The 19550-nt window shown below is 48.5% G+C and overlaps 1 protein-coding gene across 2 annotated transcripts in view; it reads right to left on the bottom strand.

Annotated features, from left to right (window-relative positions):
* Positions 1-482: 482 nt before the first annotated feature.
* PIK3CD (phosphatidylinositol-4,5-bisphosphate 3-kinase catalytic subunit delta) overlaps positions 483-19550 on the bottom strand; it is a 112779-nt gene continuing 93711 nt past the window's right edge. For both annotated transcript variants that reach the window (XM_068238834.1, XM_068238833.1), the window contains exons 15-23: positions 18728-18827; positions 17611-17789; positions 15889-15998; positions 15291-15369; positions 13533-13700; positions 10282-10405; positions 10007-10152; positions 7318-7450; positions 483-3106 (exon numbers count right to left, since the gene is read on the bottom strand). In XM_068238834.1, coding sequence (XP_068094935.1) covers positions 2969-3106; positions 7318-7450; positions 10007-10152; positions 10282-10405; positions 13533-13700; positions 15291-15369; positions 15889-15998; positions 17611-17789; positions 18728-18827 — 1177 coding nt within the window. In that variant the 3' untranslated portion in view covers positions 483-2968. The remainder of the gene's footprint in view (positions 3107-7317; positions 7451-10006; positions 10153-10281; positions 10406-13532; positions 13701-15290; positions 15370-15888; positions 15999-17610; positions 17790-18727; positions 18828-19550) is intronic.

Below are 19550 nucleotides of genomic sequence, written 5' to 3'. Positions count from 1 at the left end.
GCCCCTCCCCAGCTCTGCCACCCAGACCCACAGATCAGCATGACAGTGACCTCTCACATAGTGTTTCTGCAGCCACTAGGTGTCACTGTCCTGTCTGCATTCCTCTCCATCTCACACACATCATGTGGCGCAAAGAAGGACAACAGACAGGACAGTGACATCTAGTGGCTGCAGTGGGAGTGCCAGAGACCCCCAATGGGAGAACAAGTAAGCCCCGTCACTGCTGCGCTGATCTGTATGTCTGGATGAAAGTACACAGCCACCCCGGGGGAGGAAGTCTGGGCTATACTTCCCCTCAGGGAGGGGGCCGCTCCCCCATAGTTACGCCAGCGGGGGCCCCTCTCCCATAGTTACGCCAGTGGGGGCCCCTCTCCCATAGTTACGCCAGTGGGGGCCCCTCCCCCCATAGTTACACCAGCTGGGGCCCCTCCCCCATAGTTACGCCAGCGCATAAAGCGTCTTCTGCAACAGAAAAAACAAAGTTTTTCCAAATGAAGTTGTTTAATTTTTTTCTTTCGATGTAACACAACCTGGATAAATAGCAGAACGTTATAAAGTATCGATTGTAAAGCAGAGAATGTGACTCCAACAGACACGGCGTACAACATTTATTAACAGAATTCCACAGGGGACAGTTTATTGCAACATCGCTTCCTTGGAAGGCTTCTGGGTCGGGTCATCGAGAAAGCAGAAAGCTACAGGTAGTCCTTGGACATAGAATCAGTGCAAGATCCGACTCCCAGAATCCTCCAGTGCAATAAGCTCGGAATTAAAGAGCAGCTCCGCCCCCAACATTAACAGCTCCAGCCAGGCCTCAGCCCCACCCATCAACAACAGCTCCAGACAGGTCTCAGCTCCACCCATCATTAGCTCCAGCTCTGAGTGGCGGGAGCCAGGCCTCAGCCCCGCCCATCATTGCTACAGCCAGGCCTCAGCCCCACCCCTTAAATTGCTACAGCCAGGCCTCAGCCCCACCCATCAACAGCTCCAGCCAGGCCTCAGCCCCACCCATCAACAGCTCCAGACAGGTCTAAGCCCCACCCATCATTAACAGCTCCAGCTCTGAGTGGCGGGAGCCAGGCCTCAGCCCCGCCCATCATTGCTACAGCCAGGCCTCAGACCCACCCCCTAAATTGCTACAGCCAGGTCTCAGCCCCACCCATCATTAACAGCCCCAATCAGCTCAGGGCTAATGGCAGGACTTGGGTCCTCCCCCGCAGCATTCTTATATCTGCACAATGTGACAAAGTCAAATGATGGCCTCGCCTTCCACTGGTGGATTCTCTGTAATGTAAACAAATAGGTGTGCAGTCCGTGGATCAGGAGAGGAAGGCCTTCCTTGTGGAGGAGGCAGAGACAACTCAGGTCACAGAGAATGTGAAGTATCAGAATTGTAACAGCTTTACTATGCGGGATTCCAAAGGCTCCATATTCCAAATCCCTTCTCAGTCGCCTCACAAATAGCTGCTTGTTTTTCTCTCACTGGACAAAAGAAGAAGTCCTGCCCTCGATACCCAACCAAGCCACTATCTGTATAGAGTTTGTATGTTCTTACAGAGTCCATTCTCTCTTACATTACACGACTTACCATCTTCCTTGCAAACTCCGCCCTAAGATACAGCAAGGAAGCCACATTGTGAGCCCTGCTGGGAGATCAGATATGAAACCGCAGGGTCCGTACAGCGCTGCAGAACGTGTCCAAATAATATAAATACAGGAAATAAATTCTTTGTGAATCAAGTTAAATTACTGGAGATCTCACCACTGGGGTTCCCACAAGACGGAAGTTTTTGCTCCCTGTAGCTCCCGTGAACCTGAATGGTCATGTCTGGGAGGGGCTGGCTTTAGACCTGAACCTTTAGAATTACAAACTGGGGCTAAACCAAAGCTGCTGCCTGACACTGCAGCAATTGTCCAATCAGTCCTTGGGGAGTCCCGTTATCAAGCTCTGTGGGAGGGGCTTCTTCTGCTGCCTAGAATGATCATTCCCTATGGTTTAGGCTGCAAGGTGGAGGGTACAGACTGAATCTCTGCAAGGAAATTGTGCCAATATAGCTGATGGTCTGTGGAGCAGTAAGTGGCCAGTGTTTCGATGCCTGACCAGGAATTTTATTACAGGGAATACATTTCACTTAAGCTGAATCTAGGAGTTTACAGAAGTAATAAAAACAAGCTCTAATATGGACTGCCTCCCCAGAACTAGGGAAATGTGTCTACTGGGGCGGCCTTAACTTTCTATTTTAAATACTTAAATTTTGATCTAAGTTGCACCCATCAGTGAACAGTCCGTTCTGAGAGTCATTACTGGCCAGTGAGGCTCTGGCACTGGATTGTGTAAACTGTAGGCGGGGCTTAGCCTTCTGAGCTGCGCTACCAAACACTCCCCCCCAGAGGCACCAGTATTGATAAACGAGATTTCACTTTGTGATGCTGAAGGGTAGCATGAAACGGTCCCAGTGCTGAAACAAAAGCTGTGCAATTTGCGCCACATCACAGCATAGAAATGTCCGTGGCTTGACGCGGTTATATGTGTTCCACCGCCGATGGACTACAACTCCTAGCATACAATATGAGGATGTCACCAGTCAGCAATAAACGTCTGGTGATAATTAACGGCACAGAACAACAGAGCAGCCAGCATGCCAGGGGGCGGATGGAATCGCAGTGACGGCTCTTCCTGCAGTCCGGCCCTCACATGCCTAGGCAAGGCGGAGCTTGTGGCGGACAAGGCGGGCCCTGGAGTGGGCAGACCGCCAGGCCGGTCAGTATTGAAATGACGTGACAGCACGGAGCTCACACTCAGTTACAAATAATCCCCTTGGCTTGTGAAGACTCGACCGATTCTTGGCCCGTGTAAAGACCGCCCCGATCCGAGGAGCGTCTTCATCAAATGATCTCGTCTGAGTGGCGCTCGCGGGCCACACTACACCCGGAGCTCCGCGGAAGAAAGTCCAGCCGACCAGCCTCCTCACTGTCGGTTATCTTTGGCCACAGTGTGTGCAAACCAGTTCACCTTCGTCTTCCAACTTTCTCGCAACGCTTCGTTAAACTTCAGCCGGAAATGCTTCAGCGCCTCCTCCTCGCTCTTCCCCAACGCCAAAGAGTCCTGCGGGAGACAAACAGGGCTTTAATGACTGGGAGAAATGCGTACATTCCGCATCACTACAAGAGATGGTCAATGCCGTGCCAATAACTAAGGCCTGCATGCAAATTGTATGCTGGGCCAGCCAGAGGCTCCTGCCACCAAACACCACTCGTCAAAGTCCAAGCGCCATACAATCTGCATGCCAGGCGGGTCTATTGGCAACTCACTGAGCATCGATACTCAGTACAGGGTGCTACTCGGGGGAGGAGGGAGCAGACAGTAAAGGCTCAGTTACATCATTTCATTAGTTCAGAAGGTGAACAGATTACATAAGTGAGTATATACAGTAAGTCAGGGGAAGGAAACAATAGGCAGTAGAACTAGAGATGGTAATCTACAGGGAGGGGGAGAAGGGATCCTGGAAAACCAGAGAGGGCTGAGGAAACTACCAGACCGGAAGAGGCTGAGCTCTGCTGAGACTACCGGCCACAAAACTATTTGCAGGTGTGTTTCCCCCTTAAAGTGCGCCCGACGGTAAGAGCTATATGGAGGCTGCCATATTTATTTTCTTTTAAGCAATACCAGTTCCCTGGCTGTCCTGCTGATCCTCTGCCTCTAATACTTTTAGCCATACACCCTGAACAAGCATGCAGCAGATCTTGTCAGAGCTGACAATATTGTCAGAAACACCCGATTAGCTGCATGCTTGTTCAGGGGCTATGGCTAATAGTATTGGAGGCAGAGGATCAGCAGGACAGCCAGGCAACTGGTATTGTTTAAAAGAAAACAAATATGGCAGCCTCCATATCCCTCTCACCTCAGGTTCAGTTTAATCTCAGAATTCTAGATAAATACATACATTTAAAAGCATTCCTTTGGCTGGCCACACACACTATAAAATTTTGATTTTGATCGTACTCACAAAATCAATCAAAAACCAACATTATGGTTTAGTGTACCCCCTGCACTGAGAGTCTGCATGCCGACACCCCCCTGCACAAATCCAGGTCCACCCCCCGGAACACACACACACACACACACACACACACACACACACACACACACACACACACCCTACACACACACACCCTACACACACACACCCTACACACACACACCCTACACACACACACCCTACACACACACACACACACACACACACACACACAGTACACACACACACTGTACACACACACACTGTACACACACTGTACACACACTGTACACACACTGTACACACACTGTACACACACTGTACACACACACTGTACACACACACACACACACTGTACACACACACTGTACACACACTGTACACACACTGTACACACACTGTACACACACTGTACACACACTGTACACACACTGTACACACACTGTACACACACTGTACACACACTGTACACACACTGTACATACACACACACACACACACACACACACACACGTGTCCCCTGGACCCAGCATGTGAGGTTTACATGTTAACGATGACATCACTCCCACAATGCTCTAGGGAAGCAGACTGCTGGATAGGCAGAGTTTCCAGCGAATGCGATGCTGATAAGTGTGGTTTAAAGGACAACTGAAGGGCTGTGGAGTCGGTACAAAAATCTTCCGACTCCAACTCCGACTCTGAAACCACGACTCCGACTCCAACTCCGGGTACCCAAAATGGCTCAAACTCCGACTCCTCGACTCCGACTCCTCAGTTTATGAAATCAACGACTCCAACTCCGGTTGCCCAAAATTGCTCCGACTCCAAAGCCCTGGAGAGAGGTACATGGAGGCTGCCATGTTTATTTCCTTTTAATCAATACTAGTTGCCTGGCAGCCCTGCTGATCCTCTGCCTCTAATACTATTAGCCATAAGCCCCTGAACAAGCATGCAGCAGATCAGGAGTTTGACATTATTTGTCAGATCTGACAAGACTAGCTGCATGCTTGTTTCTGGTGTGATTCAGATACTACAGCAGCCAAATAGACCAGCAGGGCTGCCAGGCAACTGGTATTGATTAAAAGGAAATAAATATGGCAGCCTCCGTATACCTCTTACTTCAGTTCCCCTTATATGTAGGTAGAAAAAACCAAAGTCTTGTAAAAGTAATACCTTTTAATGGCTAACTGATAAAGTTAAATAATGCAAGCTTTCTGGGATCTAGTCCCCTTCTTCAGGCATATTTCTAGATGTTAGCTGTAGTAAAACACTGATGCAGGGATTCCCTGCATCAGTGTTTTACTACAGCTAACATCTAGAAATATGCCTGAAGAAGGGGACTAGATCCCAGAAAGCTTGCATTATTTAACTTTATCAGTTAGCCATTAAAAGGTATTACTTTTACAAGACTTTGGTTTTTTTCTACCTACATATATTGTTTGGCTAACACGGTACAGAAACATTTTTACTACTATTCAGTTCCCCTTTAAATGCAACATTTATATGCAGGTCAGAATTGGGCCAATCAATATTGTCAGAAAGTGCATTAGACCGTCCCAATGCCCAGCTATGTATAGTCTGCAGGCAGGCTGGGATCACTGACTCACTTCTCAGGGAAAGAATATTGTCAGCAATTACTATAGGAGTGCATTCTATATGTGCAAAACGCTGAATTCAGGCTGCGCTCCAATGTACTGGTCCATACATTTCCCCAGATCTCCCCTCCCCCGCTGCCCGAGATGAATGGAGATGAGGCCCAGAACAACCAGCGATCTCAGGAGACATCTGTAGGGGAGGGTACTCACTCTTACCTCTCTCCCAGCTGTGCTTTTTCTGCCTTCTGTAAACTCAAAGGACTTATCACAGGCACAAGACAGAAGAGGCAGAGAACATGGTTTAGACAGCAGATAACTCGCGGTGCATTGCTCTGACCTGATCTATTCTCATAAAGCAAAGGCTGAAACTGGTGTCAGGCAGGAGGAAACTGGATACTTAGCAAATTGGGGGACGGAAGGTCAGCGTTTATTACAGGAGCCATTTCTAATAGTAAACAGTTCAAATTCAAGTTATAGCGCCCTCTTTCTGTGAGCCTGAGAATCACTTTAATATGAGCCTGTAGTGAGGGAGATATATATTTATTTTTACATAATGCTGAATGCTCGGCTGTCCTGCTGATCCTCTGTCCTCAGTACTTCAAGCCACAAACTCAGAGCTGGTCTGCAGATCAGGAACTCTGACTGCATGCTTGTTCCAGGTGTGATTCAGACACTACTGAAGCCAGACAGATCAGCGGGACAGCCATTGTATAAAAGGAAAATATGGCAGCCTTCACATCTTTATCACTTACATGCAGGCTTGCCTCCTCAGCACTTTAAATACCAAGTAAGTTATACAGGTTCTGGGGCTACTCACACATAATCAGCGCCTAAACTGTATCTAGCCACCAGGCATGTATAATTAATATGTGCAGGTATTTAGAGGGGTGAGGTGGCAACCCTGCTTACATGGTCACTTTAAAGAGAACCAGAGATGAAGCACCCTCTTGTATTTTACCTTATAAATCAGTGGGAACATGACAGTAAACACCTAATCTGCTCTTTGTTTCATTGTTCTCTGTGTAATCTGACTGTTATCACCTCTGATAAGAATCCCCGACTGAGCACTCAGTCTAGCTTTGCTACGGAAAGATTATAGCTGAGTGTCTTCTCTGGTGTCTTTTCAAGCCCAAGCCTGCCCCCTTGTGGCTCTGCTATTATGGCTCAGCTATAATTATTCCCTGCAAAGCCAGACTGAATGCTCAGTCCGGGATTCTTATCACAGCTGATAACAGACACTTTTAGCAGTGAGGAGGAAACAGAGAGCAGGGTAAGTGTTTTCTCTAATGTTCTTACTGATATACATGGTAAAATACACAAGGGTGCTTCCTCTCTGGTTCCCTTTAAGGCCCGCTTCTGTCACACATCTGTTACCATGACAGCTGTATAGGCTCATACACACGCCTGACTAAGGTGGCCTAGGACAACCTTGTCAGCTTATAGCGGCCGCCGACCCACCAAAACACGAGCGATCTGCCCAGCAGATCAACTCACCGCTGTGACGACCAATCGCAGTGTCTGCACTGCTTCCCCGCTCGCCACGCTTCATCATGTCTCCGCCCCCCGCATAGCAACAGAACGTGTCGTTAGCTACACAGCTGCCAGTGATGTCACCCAAGGGGGTTCGGGTCCTGATCCCCGATCGGCGACATCAGTTAGGTGTGTACCGTAACAGGCGAGGTTATGGCAGTTTAGCATCTCACCTTGAGATATTGGATGTCCTTGGAACACGTGAGTTCCGGCAGCCCCGCCGCTTTCATCAGTGCAAACAAGTTGAGGAAGAGGGTGCCGTGACATCGCAGGATGATGTAGGCCTTTTCACAGTATTCTCGGAACCTGCAGGTACAGAACACATCAGCTGAAAGTTCAGCACTACAACTCCCAGCAGCACAGTACGTGATGGAGGTGTGTTATGGAATAACTCCGCCTCCAAACATGACATCACAGGAAATCCCTCCCCAATACTACAACTCCCAGCTGGACAGTACGGGACAGAGGGGCGTGTGCTATGGAATAACTCCGCCTCCAAACATTCCATCACAGGAAGTTCCTCCCCAATACTACAACTCCCAGCAGCACAGTACGTGATGGAGGTGTGCTATGGAATAACTCCGCCTCCAAACATTCCATCACAGGAAGTTCCTCCCCAATACTACAACTTCCAGCAGGACAGTACTGATGGAGTGTGGGTGTTATGGAATAACTCCGCCTTCAAACACGACATCACAGGAAGTTCCTCCAATACTACAACTCCCAGCAGCACAGTACGTGATGGAACAGTGTATACTCTTCTACAGATCTGGCAGGGCCGATTGGCCATCCAATTTGAAAATGTTATCGAATCTGATGAAAATTGGTGCTGCAGCTTGTCAGCCGGATCGATGATTTGATTCCGGTCCAAACCTGGTTAAATCCATCACTCAGACATGCTGGAAGTCCTCGGTAGAAAGTGCTTGACTGGGTGCAAGGTGGTAACGCGCTTTGATATTGTGAAGACCAATGTACACAACAGACTAGTGATGGTCAAGTAGATGCAAATAACTGAGTTGATGCAAATCTAATTTTACCTCAGTAGGATTTGATTGGTTCATTTTCAAGCTGAATACATTTGCATAAAAAAGGTGCATACATTTGAATCAACTCGAAGTTATTTGCATCTACTTGACTATCACTACGACAGACCCCCAGGCACTGATGCTACGTACACACATGCGACAACGATCGTTCGTTGAGGACGAACGAGCTTTTAATTGATGAAAGAACGACCTGAGTAAAGTTAGTTTTTAAAGGTGTGTAACGATCTGATCGTTAGAACGAACGTTACATCACGTAAAGCAACTATTGCGCCTGCGCATAAAAATGAGAAGTTTCAGGGAGAAATAGTGAAATGCGCATGTCAAGCCTAGTACGAACGACCGTTTCCAACGATGTGCTACTTTTGCAAACGATCGTCGTTGGTTAAAATCCGCCGAGACAGAACTTTCTTTTGTAGTGATTTGGCTCGTTCGTCCTTTGCCTTAAGGCCCCGTTCACACTGCACGCGTTTCCAGCCGCGTTTTGGAAACGCGTGCAGGTGGCCGACACGCACGACATCAGACATTGCATTGAGTGCAATGTCTGATGTTCACACTGCATGCGTTCCGGACCTGTGCGGTCCGGAAACGCATGCTGCACGCATTTTTTGTAAAAACGCATGGCTGTCCCATTCACTTTTCAGTGATGGGATCAGCCACGCAACGCATACGAACGCGGATGGCGTGCGTTCGTACGCGTTGCGGTCCGCATGCGTTGCGGTCTGCGTTCTGCAGTCTGAACGGGGCCTAATAGTCGGTGGTTCGTTTTTTGTAACGATCGTCGTTAGTAAAGATCGGGGAACGATAGTTACAAACGACTATAGTCGCATGTGTGTACGCACCTTGAGTCTTAACAGCTCTTTGGAGAAGTTAGCTCTTAAAGTGGACCTGAACTCAGAACTTGCTCTCTGCTCTAAAATATAAGCAACAGCATAATAACCTTTAAAGAAAAACAGTTACAGCTGATACAAATCCTGCAATAAATCTGCAGTGTGTCTACTTCCTGCTTTCATGGAAGCAGACATTAAAATTCTGTTTACAAATTAGCTGCTCTGCTGAGGCTGCCTGATGACACAACTGAGAGATAAAATTACAGTGGCTGAGTAGTAATGGCTGAACAGTATGTGATGAGGACATACTAAACTCAGAACTTCCTCTCTGCTGTAAAAGATTAGCCACAGCACGATAACTTTGATGGGAATTTTTTTTCCTTACAATTTATGGCTTTGGTTTCACTTTTTCAGAAGGCACTGAAGGGCTTAAGCATCTGTGTTTACTATATTGAGAGCTGCCTTGGCACAGCTCTCCTGCAGTCTATTCACAGTTGTTGATAAGATTAGACAGGTTGTTCTGCCTAAACGAACACAGAGCAGTGAATTTCTTCAGCAACTATATATGGAATAAAGATTTTTCATTGTGTGCTGTGCAAGAGTTCAGGTCTGCAGTACTTCCGGATCACCTCCAACGATGAAAAGATACAGCTGACATACTAGGCCTGCTCACAGGTCTGGTGGAAGAGAAGATGGTGGCCGGAAGTGATGCATGGCAGCATTCCGGCCACCACAGACCGCCTCCTCCCTAGCCTCTAAAGGACTCACTCACAAGGCTGCCCCCCGGACGGGTAAGAAGACAGAGCACAAGGGTAGGTGCAGCAGTCACAGCCCAGCCAGGATGATCGCTATCCCAAGGGACAGGAAATCAATGAGAGGAGGAAGTGGGATGTGGCATTTTAAAAATTGTATTGTGCTTCCTGTCCCATAGATGGGAGGAGTAGTCTCCAGGTGGCTGTCATAAGGAATGAATGGAAGACCGTGATTACCTCTCGAATTTCTCGCTGTTGCTGGTCTTCCCTCGCTGGATCACGTGCACAAAATCATACGTCAGAATGAAAGGGACCCGTTCTCGATTGAAGCCGAATTTGGTCTTAAAATTGCCAAGAAAGTGTCCGAAATCTATGTGGAACAGCTGAAAGCAGGACAGACGTGAGATAAAGGCTGCTGGCAGTGGGACAGGTTGGATCAATAAGACAGTCTGGATAAAGTTAGGCACACACTATACAATCGGCATCTCTACGATTATCAGCTAATGGCGTACCTGCCCAGATTCCCGGATCATAATATTGTCGCTGTGGCGGTCCCCGATCCCCAGGACATACGTCGCTACACAGTAGCCAGCACAGGACAGAGTGAACTCTTCTATCGCTTGTTCCAGCGCATCACTAAAGACGACAAGAGGAAAACGTTACTTACACCGAAGCAGATCATATCGAGCACCACAGACTCGGGAGACATTCCACCAACCAACCAAAACAAACGTGTCTCTCCTAGTCAGTCACATCAGTAGAATTGACAAATATACCACCTTTCCTGCGTCTGCTATGCAGGTAAAGCCTCAGTTACAAGTCTTTAATGTAAATCTGCAGCAATTCTTTTTTTCTTCAGATAGGCGTAACTGAATGTGCCTTTAAAGAGACTCTGTAACCAAATTTTCAGTTCTAATGTGCTCTGGATTACTGCAGCCTCTTCTAGTTGCACTGTCTCTGTAATATATCTAATCATCTTTTCTTTGTCAAGCTTTGTCGACCCAGGGAGGAATGGGGTGCCTCTGTTGTAATGAAAACAATTTATGCACGCCCCCTCCACGCCCCATCTAGGCTCACTCCTGTGTGCTTTGTTTATTGCTCACAGACAGAGTCTCTGCTCTCAGTTTCAGCTTGTCTGTGATGTGATGCAGTTTGTGAGGCTGAGGGGGGAGGGAGCTGCCTGTCACATGCTGAGAAACTGTGGGAATCCTCTGGGAAATGTGGGAGAGATCGAGCAGGGACACAGCCCGCAGTTCATGTGGGGAACGTGGCATGTTAAAGTGCAGTATGCGCACATGGAGTATACAGAGCCGCAAGGTGACCCAATAAAGCTGCCTAGATCCCAGCTATAGAGTAAAAAAAGCAAAAACTTAATTTTCCAACATGGTAAAAATTGTGAAGGAGCCATGGTGGAGCTGCAGTAATGTGTGGTGTTACCTCTTTTTTTATTGCACTTTTTTATATTCTGGCTTTAGTTTTGCTCTAACATGAGTACCAGATGAGGCTGGGGATAGCTGGGGACATTTATTATAGCCACAGTTTGGGACACGAATGGAGTATCTGACTGCAGAAAAAAATAAAGATTCTATTCTTCCTTTTAGTCACCAGGCAGTGGCACCTTACATGATATGACCTGCTCTAGGAAAAGGATAAGAAGCAGCTGATTGGTTGCTGAAGGAGAAACTACGCTAAGGTTCTTGAACATGAGTACAGCGGAAACTTCAGAGATGGGAAGCCAATTACAGCAGTAGGATGAGGACTCTGGTAAGTATTGACTGCACAATGTTCCCGTTTCCATGGCTGTAAACTTGCAAGTTTTTGCGGTAGCAAAATATCCCACCTGGCTGCAGTGTGAAGCTGGAAGATCGTTTTTATTATGAAGTCGCATTATCTTGAAGATGTCACGCAAATAGCTTTAATTCCCAGCATGCACTGCCCGCGTCCCACCACCCCCTCACCCCAGGATTATTGCCAGTCCCAGCATGCACTGCCTGCGTCCCACCACCCACTCACCCCAGGATTATTGCCAGTCCCAGCATGCACTGCCTGCGTCCCACAACCCACTCACCCCAGGATTATTGCCAGTCCCAGCATGCACTGCCTGCGTCCCACCACCCACTCACCCCAGGATTATTGCCAGTCCCAGCATGCACTGCCTGCGTCCCACCACCCACTCACCCCAGGATTATTGCCAGTCCCAGCATGCACTGCCTGCGTCCCACCACCCCCTCACCCCAGGATTATTGCCAGTCCCAGCATGCACTGCCTGCGTCCCACCACCCCCTCACCCCAGGATTATTGCCAGTCCCAGCATGCACTGCCTGCGTCCCACCACCCCCTCACCCCAGGATTATTGCCAGTCCCAGCATGCACTGCCAGCGTCCCACCACCCACTCACCCCAGGATTATTGCCAGTCCCAGCATGCACTGCCTGCGTCCCACCACCCACTCACCCCAGGATTATTGCCAGTCCCAGCATGCACTGCCTGCGTCCCACCACCCACTCACCCCAGGATTATTGCCAGTCCCAGCATGCACTGCCTGCGTCCCACCACCCACTCACCCCAGGATTATTGCCAGTCCCAGCATGCACTGCCTGCGTCCCACCACCCACTCACCCCAGGATTATTGCCAGTCCCAGCATGCACTGCCTGCGTCCCACCACCCCCTCACCCCAGGATTATTGCCAGTCCCAGCATGCACTGCCTGCGTCCCACCACCCACTCACCCCAGGATTACCAGTCCCAGCATGCACTGCCCGCGTCCCACCACCCACTCACCCCAGGATTATTGCCAGTCCCAGCATGCACTGCCCGCGTCCCACCACCCACTCACCCCAGGATTATTGCCAGTCCCAGCATGCACTGCCCGCGTCCCACCACCCACTCACCCCAGGATTACCAGTCCCAGCATGCACTGCCCGTGTCCCACCACCCACTCACCCCAGGATTATTGCCAGTCCCAGCATGCACTGCCTGCGTCCCACCACCCACTCACCCCAGGATTATTGCCAGTCCCAGCATGCACTGCCTGCGTCCCACCACCCACTCACCCCAGGATTATTGCCAGTCCCAGCATGCACTGCCTGCGTCCCACCACCCACTCACCCCAGGATTATTGCCAGTCCCAGCATGCACTGCCTGCGTCCCACCACCCCCTCACCCCAGGATTATTGCCAGTCCCAGCATGCACTGCCTGCGTCCCACCACCCACTCACCCCAGGATTACCAGTCCCAGCATGCACTGCCCGCGTCCCACCACCCACTCACCCCAGGATTATTGCCAGTCCCAGCATGCACTGCCCACGTCCCACCACCCACTCACCCCAGGATTATTGCCAGTCCCAGCATGCACTGCCCGCGTCCCACCACCCACTCACCCCAGGATTACCAGTCCCAGCATGCACTGCCCGTGTCCCACCACCCACTCACCCCAGGATTATTGCCAGTCCCAGCATGCACTGCCTGCGTCCCACCACCCACTCACCCCAGGATTATTGCCAGTCCCAGCATGCACTGCCCGCGTCCCACCACCCACTCACCCCAGGATTATTGCCAGTCCCAGCATGCACTGCCCGCGTCCCACCACCCACTCACCCCAGGATTACCAGTCCCAGCATGCACTGCCCGTGTCCCACCACCCACTCACCCCAGGATTATTGCCAGTCCCAGCATGCACTGCCTGCGTCCCACCACCCCCTCACCCCAGGATTATTGCCAGTCCCAGCATGCACTGCAAGTGACCCCCTCTTCCCCCTACTCACCCCGGATTCTTGCTCTTTAGCCAGTTCAGCAGGGCATCCTTGTTGAACGCTGCAGTTGCTGCCATGTTGCTCTTGTTGCGCTGAATGTTGGCGATTGTGTCAGAGCGCATGACAACTTCAATGAGACCCGTCTTGTCTCCCGTTGACAAGCAGCCGTAGGGCGTCACCCTGTGATGACAGGAAGGGGAGGTGTCAGTGGAGGAAGTGTAGCTTGATTTTAGACCCGCAGTTCCTAATCTGAGCAGAAGGTTATTTGCTAAATTTTACTTAAAGGAAATCGGACGTGAAAATAAACTTATGATATAATGATTTGTATGTGTAGTACAGATAAGAAATAAAACATTTGCAGCAGAGATAGGAGTCTCATATGGTTTCCAGTACACAAAAAGTTAAAAAACTTCAGTTCTCTGTGCAAAAGAGCCACTGATCTCTCGGACTTTCCAAGTCACAGAAAGCTCTGCCTTCTGAAGCTTATTCTCTCAAGTGTGTGGCACTGTATTTTGTTGTTTTTTTTTCTGCAGAGGAAAGTTGAAAAGTTCACTATCCTTCTCTGTAAAATCATTTAGAATGCTGAGTATTGCGTAAACTGCAAATAGAGAATGATGCAAAGTTATTTAAAAAAATACTATATAACTAAAAAATAAAAATATGAGAATATTTTCTTTGCCACTAAATTATCTATACTACACAACCAATTCATCATATCATAATTAATTGTTTTGCTTCGGGGTCACATGAACATTTTCTGAGATCTTTGTACCATTACATCACCTGGCTACTAGGATTGATCAATGAGATGCAAATATTACCGAGTTCATGCAGATTTATGTAAATTTTTATGCAAATTTATGCACCTTGAAAAAGGACCAATCAATTTAAACCTGGGTGGGACTTGATTGGTCCATTTCAAGCTGCATTTGCATAAAAATGTGCATGATTCTGCATGAGTATTTGCATCTGGTTTTTCATCCCCACCATCTACTGCATAAAGCAAACTAAATATAAGAGACTTAAAAAACCGCTTATTGTTATTGATTTATAAAGTGCCGACATATTCCGTGGCGCTGATAATCAGTCTGTGATGTGGCTACATTTCCCTTTTTGTTTTTATTTGGGTTATTAGGACTTGTCTTGCATCCGGCGGTGGTAACTGATACCACTAATGGTCACCATAAGTAGTAACCTTCCTGGCGGGTCTTTAATTCTGCCAAATAGGCAGAAATACATTTAAAAAAAAAAAAATTTTTTAATGTAAAGCTACCAGAGTGGTAGCTACATGAAACACCACTAGAGGGCGCATGTGTCCCTCTAGTGCGATCGTCTCCGGCATCAATAGCAAACAGGGAAATGCGTATATAACGCGTTCCCCTGTTTGGCTTTTCCTGTTGCCATGGCGACGATCGGAATGACGTCATGGACGTCAGCAGACGTCCTGACGTCAGACGCCTACGATCCAGCCCATAGCGCTGCCTGGAAGTCATTGGTCCGGGCAGCGCAGGGCTCTGGCGGGGGCGCTCTTCCGCCGCTGCGTGCGGACGATCGCCGTAGAGCGGCGGCGATCAAGGTGGACACGCGGCTAGCAAAGTGCTAGCTGCGCGTACAGCACTTTAAATGAAGCAAATCGCCCCACCAGGGGCTGAGATATCCTCTGCGGCGGCATAGCCCGAGCTCAGCTCGGGGTTACCGCTAAGAGGGTTAAGACTATTGGCGCCGATTTCAGTCTTTGAATTTCAAGATACAGAAAACAAGCTGCCTTACCGAAGGTCCAGCCCCTCCTTCTTCCACAGGAAGTCCATCAGTCGGATCATCTGCAGGGTCAGCATGTCTTGCCGAAGATCTGCGGAGATTGGAGGACGTGTAAAAACGCCATACATGCCAATTATCACACACAGTCCCCGCCCCTACGGAAGTACAATCGCACACAGCCCCCGTCCCTCCAGGAGGACACCCACACAGTCCCCGCCCCTCCAGGAGTATGCTCACCCAGTCCCCACCCCTCCAGGAGTACGCTCACACACAGCCCCACCCCTCCAGGAGTACGCTCACACACAGTCCCCGCCCCTCCAGGAGTACGCTCACACAGTCCCCGCCCCTCCAGGAGTACGCTCACACATAATTATCACACACAGCACCCGCCCCCTCCAGCAGGACGCTCACACATGCTAATAACCACACACAGCCCCCACCCCTCCAGGACTGCACTCACATATGCCATTAACCACACACAGTCCCCACCCCACCAGGACGACGCTCACACACAGTCCCAGCTCCTCCAGAAGTACAATCACACACACAACCCCACCCCCTCCAGGAGGATTCCCACACACAGTCCCCGCCCCTCCAGGAGTGCACTTACCATCTCCATTCTTGAAGATAATACCAATGCGGTTCCCGCCGGACAAGTCGCTATTGTAGACGATCCAAAGTGGCTTCATCTTGGACTCCATAAAAGTGCAAAGTTCCACACTGCAGGAGGAAAAACAGTTACTTAAATCATACCGGGGATGCCAAGAACTTTACTATTTTAATTCCAACAACAATAACTGGACCCTAAAGTGTACCTGAGCTGGGATTAATGGGTGTATTTATACTTACCTGGGGCTTCCTCCAGCCCCATGAGGCGCTTGAGCTCCCTTGTAGTCCTCACTTGATGTGCCCCCCGGTAACCTGACCTTCTGCACTCTTCTGCGTATGTGTGGCCTAGCCGCGCCCCCACCACCCTCCCCGTACCTGGGAGCATTCCGCACCTGTGATACTACTGCGCAGGCACAGAACGCTCCCGGCTGTGGGATCGCGATGGGGCATGTGCATGTGGCTGAGTCGTGAATGCGCAGACGGTCAGATTACATGTCACCATGTGGTCAATGTCAGAATGTAAATCAGGGAGAGGAAAGCTTTTACAATGGGCAAACACTGACTAAATCATTTATACATAATTATTGTAAAAATGAAGCCCTTATTACATTATTTTCATTGGATTTGTGTGGCATTAGTTTAACCACTTCAGCCCTCAGTCGTTTTCACTTTATGCATCCGAGCAATGTTCACCTCCCATTCATTAGCCTATAACTTTATCACTACTTATCACAATGAACTGATCTACATCTTGTTTTTTCCGCCACCAATTAGGCTTTCTTTGTGTGGTACATTTTGCTAAGAGCCACTTTACTGTAAATGCATTTTAACAGGAAGAATAAGAAAAAAAATTCATTAATTCGTTTTAAAATAATACATGCCTTCATAATTAAAACCCACGTATTGTATTTGCCCATTTGTCCCGGTTATTACACCGTTTAAATTATGTCCATATCACAATGTATGGCAACAATATTTTATTTGGAATTAAAAGTGCATTTTTTCCGTTTTGCATCCACCACTATTTACAAGCTTATAATAAAAATAAAATAATTGAAGTATTTCATCTTTACATTGATATTTAAAAAGTTCAGACCCTTAGGTAAATATTTACTTTTTTATTGTAATTTTTTTATTTTTATTAAACATTTTATTTGGGTATTTTTGGGAGGGTGGGATGTAAATAGTAATTTTTTTTTAGGTAAACATTTTATTTTTATTTTTTTTACATGTAGATGTAGTTTAACTTTTTTGCCACAAGATAGCAGCCATGAGTTTGTTCACATGACGTCACTCTAAGTGTAACATGTACGCTTAGAGGGACGTAGGGAGACGCATGAGGCAGAAAATGTGAGGCTTCCGAGAGAAGTGGTCGCTTTTTTTGCGGGGGAGAGGAATCAATCATCGGGCACCATGTTCCGATTGATTGATTCCTAGGCTAGCGATCTGCAGTTCGGGAGCGCGCATGCAATCGGCCGCGGGAGAGCGCATGGCCTTCTGGGCGTAGCCACTACGTCCAGAAGGCTTAAATGGTTAAGCAGACTGTGATTGTCTATTGTTGTGACATAGATGAAGATCAGATCACATTTTATGACCAATTTGTGTCCATAAAATTCCCAGGGTTTCACATACTTTTTTATTGCTACTGTAGTATATAAAGTTACACAACGACGGGACACAGATAAGAGGCTGATCATGTGGCCAGGGCGTCGGCGGCACTCACCAGACATCTGTTAGGATGAGGTTCGGGTCCAGTGGGGAGTACAGGTGGGACAGTGGTTCCAGGTAGGTGTCCTGCCGCAGACACATGTGCATGGCTTCCTTGGCTTGGGCCTTATTGGTCTTCTGGACACTGGACCTCACAAAGTCATTGAGACCCTTCAGCTTGGACAAAGCATCCCCCTGTACCATACACAACGGGAGGAAGAGGAGGAGTCAGCAAGAACAGACCGCTCACAACACAAACCCACCAATTATCAGCATCGTCATTCAGTGACTCCACTGAGGAGGCCAATCCTATGGTGTCACCGATAAGCTGGTCTGAAGCGCTTTACGCTATAGTGCCAATAACTGACCCAGGTGAATGCAGCTCCTAGCCGGATAGAGTGTGGAGAGCAGAAGGGAGATAAGGGCGAGTCAGGGAAAAACTGCGCTGGAGATTTGGGCGCAGCTGGCGCCGCCATAGGCCGTAATATGAATTCCGGCTATAGCAGCCTCAGGAAGTAATTTGGGCGCCGTTCAAGAGAAGGAGCCCAAATTACAACAAAAACAATAAGCTGGCACCCGAACTGTGTCTTACCCCTGAATCCATGGGGGGCCTGGAGGGGGAATAGTATTTATCACCACCGGGACTTTTGCAGGAGCAGGGTGAGTGTAGATCTATCCTCAGCCATGCCAGCAGCTCCTCTCTATCACTCTCCTCCAGCTCCCCTATGGGGGCTTATCTGGATATCAAACTCTGCATGGGAGGAACCTACAACCAAGGCGACATCTGGCTATTCATGCTGGGACCTACCTAATACCTGGGGGATGTATGGCAATCAGTACTGGCCAGGGGGGAGGGGGGGGGACCTAGCCAATACAGGGGGCTAATCTCGCTAGCTATACTGGGGAGGGAGCACAAATAGCTATTAACACTGGGAAGGGGGCTACCTAACACTTGGAGCACCTGTGCCGCCTCTATTCTGGGGTGGGGAGGGGGGGGACCCACCTGTTCAGTCTAAGAATCCATTTCGGCCACAGATTTACCTACCTGCGGCACCCTCTGACCCGTTCAGCGCCCTCTGACCTGCACCCCCAAACCTGCGCCGCACCTTTGGATACATGCAGCAAGCACTTACCTGCTTCATGAGAACTTTCATATGGAAGTTGCTTCCCCGACAATAAGCTTCAAGAATGAGGCCAAACCTCAGGGCCACGGCCGGGACGTGCATCTCCGATCTGCAGGGGGAGGAACAGGCACAGACATGAGATTAGAATATACATCTAATATCAATAAAACCGCTGCAATAACCTAAGGCAGCTCAAATATGAAACTGGCGCAACATCAGGAAATCTTTAAACACTAATTTCAATAACAAAGAAAAAAAAACAGAAAGCAAATACAGTACACCTGAAGCAAGAGGGATATGGCTGCTGCCATATTTATTTCACTTTACGCAATACCAGTTGCCTGGCTGCTCTGCTGGTCCTCTGCCTCTTATACTTTTAGCCATAGCCCCTGAACAAGCATGCAGCATATCAGAGGTTTCTGACATTATTGTCAGATCTGACAGCATGCCCTGTTTCTGGTGTGTGATTCATACACTACTGCAGCCAAATAGATCAGCAGGGCTGCCAGGCAACTGGTATTGTTTAACAGAAAATAAAGTGAGTATTTTATCTTTCCCTGCCCTCAGAAGTTGTATTCTGCCAGGAAAAGTTTTATGGCTATTATCTGCTTATCAGTGATGTTTACTATATTGCGACAAGCTACCGACAAGACAGAAGCCGTCACTTCCATGCCTAGAAACTAACTCTTTCAGGCCTGGTTTTGTTTTGTACTGTACATACACGTGTTTATCATGTCACATATCGCCTCCGATACACTTTAAAGAGTAACTGTTAGAAATAGAGAATGGATTTTGTTTTTCATGCCTGTTGATCATATAAAAGGAATGCTAA

Source organism: Hyperolius riggenbachi, chromosome 6, assembly GCF_040937935.1.
Source record: "Hyperolius riggenbachi isolate aHypRig1 chromosome 6, aHypRig1.pri, whole genome shotgun sequence".
NCBI lineage: Eukaryota > Metazoa > Chordata > Amphibia > Anura > Hyperoliidae > Hyperolius > Hyperolius riggenbachi.
Note: the sequence above shows the minus strand (reverse complement) of the source record. Positions and strands in the feature narration are given on the sequence as shown.